The sequence below is a fragment of the Mercenaria mercenaria genome, chromosome 11, assembly GCF_021730395.1.
Source record: "Mercenaria mercenaria strain notata chromosome 11, MADL_Memer_1, whole genome shotgun sequence".
NCBI classification, from domain to species: domain Eukaryota; kingdom Metazoa; phylum Mollusca; class Bivalvia; order Venerida; family Veneridae; genus Mercenaria; species Mercenaria mercenaria.
In genome coordinates this window covers 59,814,494-59,830,360 of record NC_069371.1, presented here as the reverse complement: position 1 = coordinate 59,830,360, position 15,867 = coordinate 59,814,494, and the positions used below count along the sequence as shown (strand labels likewise).

General features: G+C 36.4%; 1 protein-coding gene across 4 annotated transcripts in view; it reads left to right on the top strand.

Moving 5' to 3' along the window:
• LOC123531850 (ecdysone receptor-like) overlaps positions 1–15,867 on the top strand; it is a 130,132-nt gene that overhangs the window by 110,386 nt on the left and 3,879 nt on the right. For all 4 annotated transcript variants that reach the window (XM_045313131.2, XM_053517524.1, XM_045313133.2 and 1 more), the window contains 2 exons: positions 6,795–7,090; positions 12,963–13,127. In XM_045313131.2, the coding sequence (XP_045169066.1) occupies positions 6,795–7,090; positions 12,963–13,127 (461 nt within the window). The remainder of the gene's footprint in view (positions 1–6,794; positions 7,091–12,962; positions 13,128–15,867) is intronic.

Here is a 15,867-nt window from a genome sequence, read left to right as displayed (position 1 = left end):
TGTTCGAAACTGGGTCACGTGCGGGCAAAAAATAGGTCAGTAGGTCTAAAAATAGAAAAAAACCTGTGACCTTTCTAGAGGCCATATTTTCAATGGACTTCATGAAAATTGGTCAAATGTTAACCTTGATGATATATAGATAAGTTCGAAAATGGGTCACGTGGGGGTTAAAAACTAGGTCAGTAGAACTAAAAATAGAAAAACCTTGTGACCTCTCTAGAGGCCATATTTTCATGAGATCTTCATGAATATTTGTCAGAAGGTTCATCTTGATGATATCTAGGTCAGGTTTGAAACTGGTCACGTGGGGTCAAAAACTAGGTCAGTAGGTCTAAAAATAGAAAAACATTGTGACCTCTCTAGGGGCCCAAATATTTCTCTATGGATCTTCATAAAAATTTGGGTGAGACTGTTCAGCTTGATGATATCTGGGTCAGGTTCGTAACTGGGTCATTTGCCGTAAAAAACTAGGTCCAGTAGGTCAAAAAATAGAAAAACCTGTGACCTCTCTAGAGGGCCATATTTTTCACGAGATCTTCATGAAAATTGGTGAGAATGTTCACCTTAAATGATATCTAGTGTCAAGTTTAAAAGTGGTCACATGCCTTCAAAAACTGGGTCATTAGGTCAAATAATAAAAAAAACTTGTGACCTCTCTAGAGGCCATATTTTTCATGGATCTTCATGAAAATTGGTCAGAATTTTTATCTTAAATGATATCTATGTCACCATGTGCTGAAAAACTAGGTCACTTGTCAAATAATAGAAATAACGACGTCATACTCAGTTCAACACTGGGTCATGTGGGATAGGTGAGCGATTCAGGACCATCATGGTCCTCTTGTTCAATTAATTTTCATGAATTTTGGGTCAAAAATGATAACCTTGATGAAATCTAGGCCGAGTTCGAAAATGGGTCATCTCGGGTCAAAAACTAGGTCACTGGGTCAAATCAAAGAAAACCTTGTGTAGCGATAGAGGCTGTATTTTCAATTAATCTTCATGAATATGGTCAGAATGATAACCTTGATAAAATCTAGGCCGAGTTCGAAAATGGGTCTTTCTCGGGTCAAAAACTAGGTCACAGGCCCAAATCAAAAAAAAACCTTGTGTTTTGCGATAGAGGCTGTATTTTTCAATTGATCTTCATGAATATTGGTCAGAATGATGCCTTGATGAAATCTACGCCGAGTTCGAAAATGGGCCCATCTCAGGTCAAAAACTGGTCACTAGGTCAAATCAAAGAAAAACCTTGTGTATTTGATAGAGGCTGTATTTTTCAATTATTTTTCATGAATATGGTCGAATGAAAACCCTTTGATGAATCTAGGCCGAGTTCGAAAATGGGTCATCTCGGTCAAAAACTAGGTCACTGGGTCAAATAAAAGAAAAACCTTGTGTATGCGATAGAGGCGTTTTTTTAAATTGATCTTCATGAATTTTGGTCAGAATGATTACCTTGATGAAATCTAGGCCGAGTTCGAAAGGGGTCATCTGGGGTCAAAAACTGGGTCACTAGGTCAAATAAAGGGAAAAAACCCCTTGGGGTATGCGATAGAGGCTGTATTTTTCAATTGATCTTCATGAATTTTGTCAGAATGATTACCTTGAGAATCTAGGCCGAGTTCGAAAATGGGTCATCTCGGGTCAAAAGCTAGGTCACTAGGTCAAATCAAGGAAAAACCTTGTGTATGCGATAGAGCTGTATTTTCAATTGATCTTCATGAATTTTGGTCAAAATAAATAACCTTGATAAAATCTAGGCCGAGTTCGAAAATGGGTCATCTGGGGTCAAAAACAATTACTATGGTCACTAGGTCAAATCAAAGAAACACCTTGTGTATGCAATAGAGGCTGTATTTTTCAACTGATCTTCATGAAATTTAGCCAGAATGATTACCTTGATAAAATCTAGGCCGAGTTCGAAAATGGGTCATCTGGGGTCAAAAACTAGGTCACATCGAAGAAAAACATTGTGTATGCAATAGAGGATGTATTTTGTCAGAGTGATTGCCTTGATGAAATCTAGGTGGGTTTTGATTATGGGTTATCTGAGGTCAAAAACTAGTCACTAGGTAAAATTTAAAAAGAAAAACTTGTGTATGCGATAGATACTTTTTTTTTTCAATTGATTTTATGAAATTTGGTCGAAATTTTGTCAAGTGATTACCTTGATGAAATCTGGGCCAATTTCGAAAATTGGTCACCCGGTCAAAAACTAGGTCCAAGGTCAAATAAAGGGAAAAACCGTATGTATGCGATAGAGGCTGTATTTTTCATTTTATCTTCATGAATTTTTGGGGTCAGAATGATAACCTTGATGAAATCTAGGCCGAGTTTGAAATGGGTTATCTGGGGTTAAAAAGTAGGTCACTAGGTCAAATAAAAGGGAAAACCCTTGTGTATCCCGATAGAGGCTGTATTTTTCAACTGATCTTCATGAAATTTTGTCAGAATGAAAACCCCTTGATGAAATCTAGACCAATTTTGAAAATGGGTCATCTGGGTCGAAAACTAGGTCACTAGGTCAAATCAAAGAAAAACGTTTTGAAATTGCGATAGAGGCTGTATTTTTTTAATCGGGGTTGATGAAATTTAGTCAGAATTGTTGCCTTAAATAAAATTTCTAGGTCAAATTCGAATATAGGTAATCTAGCTCAAAAACTAGGTCACTAGGTCAAATTGAAGAAAATACTTGTTTACACTTAAGAGACCACATTTTTGATCCAATCTTAATGAAAATTGGTCAGAATATTTGTTTCCATGAAATCACTATGTCAAACATGTTTACACTGTTATGGTGTGTTTATCAGGTGAGCGACCTAGGGCCATCTTGGCCCTTGTTTTTTTAATATTAACCCTTAGCCTGCTCAGGCGAATTTTAACAGCCTTGCAAACAGCTTGGAACCAGATCAGACGCCAAATTAAATCGGCGTCTGATCGGTTCCAAGCTGTTTGCTACTCTGACAATATTTCTTCCAATTTTGGAGCAAAAATTTAATGAACTTTACAATTTTAGCAGACGACATTCCCAGCAGACGACAATTTATCTAGCATGCTAAAGGTTAATTATCATAGGCTTGATGTGTACTTATATTAATGCCATGTTCTTCAAGGTCAGTCTTGACAGTTAATGCAGCGCGGAACTATAAAGAACAGCGGTATATATAATTAAAACAATAAATTTAGTATTGTTAAGATATAGAAATGATTTCCAAACCATTCCCTTATATTTATTCTGTCAGAGCATGGGTGAAGTTTACATCAATTTTGATGTGAAAGCCATGTTTGAAAATGAAAGTAAACCTATGCCAAAAGTTGATTTCTTCATCATTCCTAATGCATCCCATATTGAAGCTGTGTACTCAACACTTTTTTCAAAAACAGCTAACCAGAGCCACACATTTAGCTTGATCTGTAAGTATAGGTTGATGATACAGTGTTGGTAGTCCACCTCCAAAAATATTTATTCCCGACTTCTAAGCAAAAGGTGTATATTGTTTAGCTCATTCGTGTCTGTCGGTCAGTCAGTAGACCATTTGGTTTACAATCAATAATTGAGAAAATGTTTGGTCTCACAATAGTCAAATTTCACAGTATTGTTGCTTGTGGCTAGTAGATGACCCCTATTGTTTTGGGGTCAGTATGTTAGAGGCCAAGTTCACAGCAACCTTGAGACTGCAGATGGTTTCCACTCAGTATCTAAAGAATGCTTTAGCTTACAGTCATAAGATGTTGATTGCCAGAGGTCAGTAGGTGACTCCTATTGTTCAGGGGGTCTGGTAGGTCAAAGGTCAAGGTCACAGTGACCAAAATACAGTTTCTGCTCAATAACTAAAGAATGTTTAGGCCTACAGTCATCAAACTTCATTAGCTGATTCCCTTTTGTGAGTAGATGACCTCTGTAGTTTTTTAGGTCAGAAGGTCAAGGTCACAGTTACCTCTGGAGAGAAATCACATTTTTGACTTAATCTACATGAAACTTCCCTTGTTTATGAAGAACTTTTTCACCTGCAGATGGATATTCAAATAACGTGTACTATCATTCCCCATACAAGCCAACTTTATCATGTCACTCAAAGGACAAGTGTAACACAGCTTTCAGTTTTCAGATCAAGTGTAATATGTGTCTTGAGGAAACAAAAACAAATGATGATATGAAGTAAATAATTTTTGGATTACATTTGATTGACATCAATTTGAAGATGTTTTTTCAATTAAGTTATATCTGAGCATTTGTTGGTGAAGAGTTGGTTGGAATTTTTTGCTACGTTACCTTGCCATAAAGGGCAATGGTACCCAGGTCAAAACTTTTATGCCAAAGGATACTTTTATGAATAAAACACAGATTTTGAAAGAACCTTGTTTATACCATTAAATGGAAGTGCAAATGTGTCTATTAAAAGACGCAGGTTTAGTTAAAGTCAACAAGTAAAGCTTATATGAGATTTAACCGTTCGTTCATTAAACCTGTTTGAATATTTAATATTAAAGAACATCATTAACACAATAGATTTAAATACAAATAGGTAATGAAAATTCATTATGATTATAAAATTAAATGCAACTAGGTTACTAATGCGTTAGTTAAGTCAGGACTTTGACATAAGGAAGTTGGATGCCTGCGAAACTAATTTGATTCCTCTAGTTTAATTGTTCATAAAAAAAGGAGACGTACAAAAAATGGTAGCCAGTTTAGTCATTTTGATTTCTGTTGTATCAGTTTTCCATTGAAACGGGACATACTTTGTGATAACCTGTGGCAGAGTGCTGGGGGCCAGGCGGTATCCATCCATAAAAGTTTTCCACTATTGCAGTTCTTATTCATTATTCACCAAAGTTGGTCACAATGTTTATGGACTTGATATCTATGCCAAGTTAAATAACCAGCTGGGTTGTCCCAGTAGCTCTGTAATTATTGCGCTGGAAATACTAGAAATTTCAAAATTTGACAGTCTCTACTCTCAAACTTGAATAGTTCTTGTCCAGTGTTTTCCAGACATGATCATAGTGTTGATGGGCATAATATTTCAGCTTATAAACAAGCTTAATTGTCCCAGTGGTTCTGGAGTAACAGCCCTTGAATTACTCAAATTAAAAAAAAAACTGTCATTGTCATTTTCTCTAACTTGAGCAATTCTTTCCATTGGTCACAATGTTTATGGGCATTATATCTGGGCCAAATCCAACAACCAACTTGATCTCTTTCTAGAGTTGTGGCCCTTGAATTACTCAGAATTGCAAATATCGGTCTTGTTAAGTGGCTCGTTCCAGTTTTGTGTGAAAATTTTGAATGTCTTTGTTTTATACAGTCTGATGTAGCATGTGTATCTGACATTGATAAATAACAAAAAAGGAAAAAAAGCTGCTGGAATATTAATTTCATAAAATATGTAGGATGTTGGGTCATAAAATATGTAGGATGTTGGGTGATGTTGAGCATCACAGATGCTTTACTGCTCTTGTAAACATTACTTTTATTTACAGGAATCCTTTGCAAAAATTAAAAATTCTTCACTTTAGTGCAAAATGTTGATAACTGCTTCTATATGTCAATACAGTTACTCGCTTTTTGCTGTTAGGTGATTATGTCAAGAGCCACTTTTACAAAGTACAAGTTAAATAAAGAGAACATAATTTTTCCCTGAGTTATATAAAGATATGAAGTAGGTTCATGTTTGTACAGGTACCTACAATACTAAAAGATTTTTCTCTTTTAAGTGTAGGATTTTTGTCAAGCCCACTTGCGGATGCGAAGACATAGTTGTCCAAATGGCTGTTTGGTGTATGTGCGTCCGTCTCTCCGGATTTGTTTGTCTGGACCATAACTTTGACATGCCTGGAGCAATCTTGTTTATATTTGGCATGAATGTTAACCTCAGTGAGACAGAGTGTCATGTGCAAACCGCAGGTTCCTATCTCAAAGGTCAAGGTCACAGTTGGAGGTCAAATGTCATGTCAGATCTTGTCCATCCTATAACTTTGACATGCATTGAGGAATCTTGTTTATATTTTGCATGAACGTTTAACTCAATGAGACTGACTATCTCAAAGGTCAAGGTCACATTTATGGGTCAAAGGGCGGGCTCGACATGTTGCCTGTGGGCATCTAGTTTGTCAATTTTACTACATCTTTGTCTAAACTGTATTGTTGATCTGCAGACTTGCAAGGATGAAAATAAGATTTTTTAACATCTGTAGAATTCCCAGATTCAAGGGCTAGGGCAACAACATAGCCGGAGCGTTTTGCCTGTGCTATAACCAAGAGGAAAACAGGTGTAATTGCTATTTTGAGTACTGAGCATGTTTAAAAGCTGCAAAAATAGAATGTTAGAATGGTCAGTTGTTAAATGGATAGGAGAGTGAGCTTTGGCTTTCAAACATGTTTTGTTTTATGCATAGTAAGGCTGCAGTACATTTATGTTTTGCCCTGGAATGCACATAATATATAGAAGGGCATGTTGATCTGTAAACACATGTTTACTCCCCTGTTTAAACACCTTTCTCTCCTTCCCACTGAAAAAGTTTGTCATTACAAGAACAGTTCTTGTTCTTTACCATATTTCCACCTTATGTTAACCTTTAGCCAGCAGGCGGCAGGTGATTCTGCCTTTGCCACCAGTGCAGACCAAGATCAGCCTGCACATCCGTGGTCTGCACTGTTCGCTATTCAGCCAATACATTGCCATTGATCACCCCTTCGAATAATAAATGGTACTGCTCAGATTAAATGATGGACCAGTCCATTTTAGAAATTTAGCAGGGTAAAGGTTAAAAACTTCTTTTTTTTACAGGTTTGCTGTCGGAAGAGCAATGTAAGGCTAGAGACGTGCGGAGGAAACAAAAATCCACGAAAGTGAAAAAAATATCTGAGTCCACAAACAGTCCTGAATCTTTGTCGGAAAAATTTGACGAAGCAGTTGACTGTAAGGAAAAAGTGAAAACGAAAGCAAACATTAGACCGGAGACTATTATAGATACTGAACCATTGTTAAGGGTTCAGGAAGATACTAAAACATTAGTGGAAAAAGTTGTTTTTCTTCAAGATAAATATGAATTCCCAGATGAGGCTGTAATAAAATCAGTAGATGTAAGTATTTTTGAATATCTGATTTCTAAGGAGAGGAGGTTATTATGTTAATAAGGTTTAGTAGCTTTGAAAAATGAGTTTCTGGGTAAGGCTGTTATTGAATTAAGAATTATATATTGTATGAATTAGTATTTCGTTGTATAAATGACTGATTTGTAGTTTTTGCTGTATGATTAGTCTGTATTCACAACATTAAAGCTACTCGCCCACAGTTCGGGTAAAATTTTTCTTCCAAAATGTGTTTTGTCCCTTTAAGTCAAAAACTTAGAATTAAGCTGTGAACATTTTCTGCTTGATCATCATAAAAGTTTGTCAGAATGTTTGCCCTTATGAAATCTTGGTAAGGTTCAAAAGTTTGTTACCTTACACTCGGTATATCTTAAACTTGGCCTCTAGGTCAAATCATAGAATAAACCTTGTTAACCCTCAAGGTGCAGCAGTTTCAATTTTATCATCGTAAATCTTTGCCTGAAGGTTTGACCTTGGCCAAGTTCAAGATTTTGGTACCTGAGGTAAAAAAGAAGGTAATCAAAGCAAAACTTTGTTAAGACAGTAAACGCATCATTTTCTTTGTCAAAATTCTTGTTTATATAAATCGAGGTCAAGTCAAAACTAGGTCAAAAACTAGGTCACAAGGTCAAATCATAGAAAGATATTGTTAACACTTTCTATATGATCTTCGTGAACCTTGGTAGGAATGTTTGTCTGTTTAATGTAAAGATAAATTTGTAACTGGGTAACTTGGGAAAAAAATTAGGCCATTATGTCAAATCATAGAAAAACTTTGCTTAGACTTAGAGGCTACTTTCTCAAATTTTAGTTGGATGTTTGTCTGTATGAAATCTCAGTCAGATTCAATAGTGGGATAGCATAAGGTCAAAAACTATGTCACTAGATCAAAGCATAGAAAAAACTTGGTTTTATGATCTTCCTGATTTTCATAAAACATGGTCAAAATGTTTGTCATTATGAAATCTAGGGGAAGTGAGGTACTAGGTTATCTTGGGAAAGGACTAGGTTAAGTGAGCGATACAGGGCTTTCAGTTGCCTGGGAATCCAGTCTGACAATTTTTAACTTTTTTTTCTACCTGCAAATTGACTGCCTGGGGAAAGCTATTTTCTGACCGCAGCGCCACCTATATTACACCCGAAATATACGGGTGTTTAATAAAGAACGATAACTTCTGAAAGCAATAATCCATGGCTAAAAACAGAAACGGAATTCTCACGGAAAAAACAGATCGGAATCGTGTACTTCCGAAGGTTTCTGAACATTTCCGGGCCATAGACAAATACCAGTTTGTACCTCCCATAGCTTTTCAAGCAAGTTGTAACAACTTTTAAATATGTCAGTATAAACTTAAATTTGCGTCATAGCTATCAAGATGTTATGTTAATGCAGACCTTAGTGATCTACGAAAATCGCTGAAATTTCGGCAGCATTGCCTCGTTTTCGATTCAAACAAGCGCAAATATGATCACATGTTAATTAGGCTAATTATAGAAAATCGATAATCAGTAGTTACATGGAAACTCCTTCAGATTTCTCCAGGCGTTGATAATATCAGGAACTCAATGATTGCCAGTTAACACTAATTAGCGCAAATTAAGTGATATCTTTAATGGATAAATATTAGGTATGATTTCTTCTGACAAAGCACAAATATTATCAACGGCTTCCCAGGCTAGGCTTTCAGGGCCCTCTTGTTTATCTAACTTTGACTTTAGCTTAGTCAATAGTTTGTACTACATAACTAGTTTTAATATTCAAACTATGGAATTGCAATTTATACATAAGGAGTTGTGCAAAACGATACATGTATATAATAAAAATTCTGGATATTTTTGCTACATATTGTGTGTTGCAATCTAACCTTACAATCATCCTCTTATTTATATGTGTCTGTATGTAATAATTTTCTTGTAACTCTTATAATTTTGGAAAAGTCCAGAAAATTTGCTCAGAAAGCTTTTAATAAAGTTACATGTTTAATAGAGTCTGATTTACTGTTACCAGATTATATAGATAGAGTTGGGTTTGCCATTATAGGATTAAGTAGGTGAGAACAGCTTGACTTAGTTCATTTCATGGGATTTAACCACCTTCATTATGCAATATTGTTAAACCTACTCAGCCACAGTTTGTATTTATTACTTCTGGTGTCCGAGTGATGGAAAATATATTAATATTGACTCGGGGTCTATCACAAAGTTTGTTGGCGCAGCTCCTTTTCACATTTCAAGGTGGATTTACACCAATCTTCACAAAAATGATCTTTGCTTAGCCTACTTCTGTTACATTACTAAGCGGATTACAGGAGTTTTCAATGCCAAGCCTTATTTTCAAAACTACACATGTTCTGATTCTGTTATTTTCAGTGCAGTTTTGACCCTTGATTTACCATAATTTTACCACTTTGGTGCAAGTGCACTTACAATATTGGGAGAATCTACACTTAGGTTCATTACAGGGATCTTTCCAAGCCTAGTTGTGCATTTCTTTGGCTTATTCAAGTTCAGTGATTTAGTAACCCTTTATTATTCCCCACCAAAGGCAGAGGGATATTGTTTAATTAGAAAAAAAAGAACAAATTATTAAAAAATTGTTTAAAATATGTGAAGAGTTGCTTTAAAAAGATCTTTTCCCCGTGAATAAAAGAAGCGATTATCATTTATCCGATTCATCGTCTAAAAAACAGAGTGGCATATAATTGTGCCGTTTGTAAGTTAATCTGTGAAAAATTAAATTATAGTATCATTGATATCATTTTAAACTATTCATTGGACATTCAGTTTTCTTTGTTGAGCAGCCTTCTCCAGTTTTTATCTGACTGTTTATAACGAAAAATTATAATTTGTAAGCCTATTTATAGTTGCCAAAGCTAATCCGTATGGGAAACTCCTCCAGAAGACTGTTAGTAATGTTAGTGGGAGGAAAGTGCAAGATACAGAAGATGCTTCCAGAAGCTTCCCTTGTTCATTAGCATGCCAGGTGTAATGCACACATCCTAATGTTAGTAAGATTTATAGTTGGAGGTTCTCAAACTCGCAACCGCTAGTTTCGTAGTCAGGAAGCGGTACCACTGGGCCACTCCGCTGCATCCATTCCAGTATAACCACAGAATTGAAGATGATATAGATATCCCATTGAGGTTCTGCTTAAAGCTATTTAAGAGGAACGTTAAGCACAGCCACAAGGTATCAGGTCTGTTCCTTTAAGACAAGGACTCGAACCCTTAACCATAATGCACAGGGAATGGCATTTCGTTTCGAGGGTATTGTCACTGATTCCTTTAATATCATTATATTTCAATTTTTAAAAAAAAGTGATATATTGTAAAGGTTCGAAAATAGTTCTATCGACCTGAATACTAAATACCGTAACATATCTGAAATATCTAAAGAAATGTAATCATAAGATTGTTTCTGGAATATTTTATGGGTTAGGAAATCAACAAGATGTTGCAACTTTATTCCACCGGTTGGATCTGTAATTAGATTTCCAGAGAATTTTTTTTTTCAAAGCTTTTCCTCATACAGATTGAGACATGGCTTTAGGTTGTAATAGGTTCTTCTTTCAAAGTGAATGGCAAGCAATTTTGCAAGAGATTTTATAAATCAGTTGAAAATTGCTTTTGCTTTAGGTGTCATCTTCCATAATTTATAGGGACAAACCATCAAATTTATGCTAGTCTACATCTTTCAGATTTTAAAGGGACACACAGTCAAATTCATGCTCTTTTGCTTCTGTCAATTTTTTTAAAGGGGTACGCTGTGAAATTCATGCCAGATATCTTGAATTTCAAAATGTTGTACCTATAAAGGATAGATAAGGAAATAGGTAGGTGCTCACGTTTGCCAGAAATAATGTCTTGACAGGTCACTTTGGGTCAATGTCTACCTTCAAAAGTTGTTAAGTCGCCATTTTGACCTTTGATCTTTGGGTGTAGAATTATGTTATGGGAGAAAATCATCCTGCAGGTCATGGTTCTACTGAAGTGCTCACTTATGCCACCCCATCAAAAGTTGCTATTGACCTAAAATGTGTCTGTGTGAATTTAATTCAACAAAGGACATTGCGTTTGCTAAATTGTTTCAGTCATGCTCTGAATAAATTTTTTATATAATGAAATTTATCTAGAATATTTTCCAATCTGTAATATGCTGTCAGAATTCACTTGAAGTTAGTTGTCTGGCAAATTTAATCAATCGCTCTAGGTCATATCTTCAAACGTGAGTGTTACCTCTGTTTACAACAGACAATATTGAATACTGTCCTGTAACACCCCAAGGTATGATCGAATACCTTTCTGTAACACTAGGTGGAGCGAATGCCTTCCTATAACACTCTGAGGAGCAAATATCTTTCTATAACACTTTGGTGGAGCGAATGCCTGAGGAGCAAATATCTTTCTGTAACACTTTGGTGGAGCGAATGCCTGAGGAGCAAATATCTTTCTGTAACACTTTGGTGGAGCGAATGCCTGAGGAGCAAATCTCTTTCTGTAACACTTTGGTGGAGCGAATGCCTGAGGAGCAAATCTCTTTCTGTAACACTTTGGTGGAGCGAATGCCTGAGGAGCAAATCTCTTTCTGTAACACTTTGGTGGAGCGAATGCCTGAGGAGCAAATCTCTTTCTGTAACACTTTGGTGGAGCGAATGCCTGAGGAGCAAATCTCTTTCTGTAACACATTGGTGGAGCGAATGCCTGAGGAGCAAATCTCTTTCTGTAACACTTTGGTGGAGCGAATGCCTGAGGAGCAAATCTCTTTCTGTAACACTTTGGTGGAGCGAAGCCTGAGAGCAAATCCTGACATTGAAGCGAGGGGCAAATCTCTTCTGTAACACTTTGGTGGAGCGAATGCCTGAGGAGCAAATCTCTTTCTGTAACACTTTGGTGGAGCGAATGCCTGAGGAGCAAATCTCTTTCTATAACACTTTGGTGGAGCGAATGCCTGAGGATCAAATGTCTTTCTATAACACTTTGGTGGAGCGAATGCCTGAGGAGCAAATCTCTTTCTATAACACTTTGGTGGAGCGAATGCCTGAGGAGCAAATATCTTTCTGTAACACTAGGTGGAGCGAATGCCTGAGGAGCAAATGTCTTTCTATAACACTTTGGTGGAGCGAATGCCTGAGGAGCAAATATCTTTCTATAACACTTTGGTGGAGCGAATGCCTGAGGAGCAAATGTCTTTCTGTAACACTTTGGTGGAGCGAATGCCTGAGGAGCAAATATCTTTCTGTAACACTAGGTGGAGCGAATGCCTGAGGAGCAAATGTCTTGCTATAAAGGGAGATATTTTCTTTGCAAAAGAGACGAAATTTTTAGTGAATAAAGCTCAGCAGAGGACAAGGATCTTATGTGCCTGCTTGTGTGAAACAGGGTTTTCCTTAATGGAGGATAGCCTGTTTTGAGACACAAAAGGTTTTGAAGTTTTAATATCTATGCTGTTCTGAGGGTTGGGAAAACTGATGTCATTCACTGGCAGACATGTAAGGTCCCAATCCATGCCTATCTCTAAAAAAATAGATCTTAGTCACTTGATTTATGGTATTTCCAGCATTATGTATTTAATTTATGATGTCATAATGTGACTGTAGTGATGTCATTCAAGTGCATCATATAGACAAGTTTTTTTTTCCTTGAGAAAAATAAGAATGTCTATTCATTCACATGCTTGGACAATTGAACACTTTCCCCGCTAGAAAGGCAAGAAATTTCAGTCTTTCTTAGGGCTGTTAACTCTGGAAAGTTTGCACTGGGTATTATAATTACTGAGATATTAAGTTATTGTTTTTCTTGTATTTTTCCAGGATGATTCTGCATTTTCTTGTTTTTGCTATAAATGTTTTTCTTGTATTTTGCAGGATATTTCTGCCGACATGGCCAACATGGAAGCCATTGCCGGCGACTCTCTTTTGTCTCAGCTTGCCAAAATGACAGTCATTATCACTCATTTAATTGTAGAATTTGCCAAAAATCTACCTGGATTTACACGTATATGTAAAGATGACCAAATTGTTCTGTTAAAGGTAAGTAGTAGGAGCTCTAGTTACTTAAGTTGTTTTTTTTCTATCCATTTTCCAGTGAATTTTCTGGAAAGTACTATAAGGTAGTGGAAAAAATTGATAATATGTGTCTGTCTGTGTGTATCTCAAGAATTTAACTAGACTGTTGCAAACCAGTAACTGGACAGAACCAGTTTCCGGACATGTAATGACCACTTTATTTAGGTGTTATTTAAGCAGTCATTTCATTTGGATTGGATTTTTGTTCTTTGTATCTATGAATAAACACTTTTATAGAAGACTGTATTTACATTAAGTTTTATTAAGCAACTTCACCTATGTTCACAAAACAACTTTCAGTTTCAGTAGCATTGCACATTTGCAATATTTTTAAATTGTGAAGGGATCAAGTAGGGAACAAAGAATTTAACTGTACATTCCATTTGTGTTGATGACATGGGTTTATTTAAATTTCGAGGCCGCCACGGCCGAGTGGTTAAGGTCGCTGTCTTCAAATTGCCCCTCATCGATGTATGTTCGAACCTCACTCGGGGTGTTGAATTTATCATGTGAGGAAGCCATTCAGCTGGCTTACGGAAGGTTGGTGGTTCTATGCAGGTGTAATTTGTAGACAATACACAGTGTTGGATTAAGATTAATGGTTTAGAGATATATGAAAGTAAATTTAATAATTTGGTCCAAGAATAACAGCATATCATTGTCAGTGTATTTGTCTGGATACTGTTTAACCAGAAGATTACTTGTCTTTATGATTCCATTAAAATTTTGAGCCCCTGAGAAACCAATTTGAGCCACACAATGAGAAAACCAACATAGTGCGTTTGCGACCAGCATGGATCCAGACCACCCTGCGCATCCGCGCAGTCTGGTCAGGATCCATGCTGTTCACTTTCAAAGCCTATTGCAAGTAGAGAAACTGTTAGCAAACAGCATGGATCCTGACCAGACTGCGCAGTTGCGCAGGCTGGTCTGGATCCATACTGGTCACAAATGTAATATGTTGGTTTTCTCATGGTGCGGCTCATTTTACCTCAGTATGTGGTGCTGGTTATATTTTCGGAAACAGCAGGTGATTAAGTTGTGGTGTGAGTTTCATTTGTATCAAATATTTTGTGAGAAAGTAACATAGGAAAGATAAAAAAATTGCCCAGGAACTGGTTCCTGGCAACTACTGATTGGATTTGAACTAAACATTGTAGGAATGCTGAGTAACAGGGACAGTTTAGGATGTTCTTGCCATTTATGAAGTTTTTTGAGACAATTTCTCCTATACTACCTAAACTTCATAGGAATGATCAGTACATAATAATTCAGGGTTTTGAGTTGATGATTCTTGGCGGTATAGGCTCTAGATTAAATCATGTCTGAAACCAGACGGCATTTGGCAGGTTGTTGTGGCACTCTTTGAGATGTGATTAAATATATATCAAAATGTTGATGTCAATTAAATATTGTAAAAATGGGATTGTGTCCTTTAGTCATGTCTCTTAGCAGTCTTAGACAGACATTTGACATTGATGACCAAAGATAAGCCAGACTGAATGTAGAAAGTACATCTGCACTTATCGTTGCCATGAGATAGGTAGAAACTTTGATATGTTCATCTACACTTTTTAATGGCAGTATGGATCAACGATGGCAATAAAGTTCATTTAATAAGTAATAGTCATGTCTCCCCTTTATGGAAGATTTACTGTTTCTGCATTAATTATCTGTCTGTCCGTACATCCATCCGTTCATCAGTCTGTCCTTTTGCATATAAGTTGTCCAAATGTCCTGCTTAGCTCAATAGGGAGAGCACAGATTTACGGATCGTGGGGCCGTGAATTTGATCCCCGGGCCAGGCGTGACTATGTTCTCTGTGACAATCTGATAAAAAATATTGTGTCTGAAATCATTCGTCCTCCACCTCTGATTCATGTGGGGAAGTTTGAAGTTACTTGCGAAGAACAGGTTTGTACTTATACAGAATCCAGGAACATTGGTTAGGTTAACTGCCCGCCATTACATACCTAAAATACTGTTGAAAAACCGCGTTAGTTCCATAACAGTCAAACAAATCTCAAAAACCCTGGTCAGGTTTTAATGGAATTTCAATATATTGTTTCCACCTAGATAGCTCAGATTATTTTTGGCAGAGTTACAGCCCCATATAGGACCTAGAGAGGTTGTTTTCCCAGCTTAACCTCAAAAAGTTCTTGTTTGATGTCAAAAAAAAACAAAAACAAAGAAAAACAACAGCAAACCTGACATGTAGCAAATTTGTGCATGTCATCAATTTATTTATTGCATGGTTACAGCCCTGTAGAGAAACTTGGCCCAGACCCATTCTCAGAAGACAAAAATATCACTTGTTTATTTAAATACACCGGAACATTTTTGTAAACTGTATAATATTAAAATGTTTGATAATTAATTAGAGGCTTCTTTTTAGCTCACCATAACCTTAAGTCTGGCGTCCCAACGAAATTTACAACATTACTTCTTATAAACTTGCAGCAAACATAATTTTTAGCATCCTAGTATAGATATTTCTCAAATAATCTGAAGGTTTCTTTTAGCATCTGTGTATGTATACATTATATGCTCATTCACAAAGTTTTAATTGACCCCATTTAGGGGAAAACAGAGCTAAAAGCAGAAAATCTTGTTTGCATGAATTCTATATAATTGTCATGATACAATTTAATGTGTCAAGTTAAGGTGAGCAACTTAAGGCAAAAATGGCCCTCTTGTTTCACTT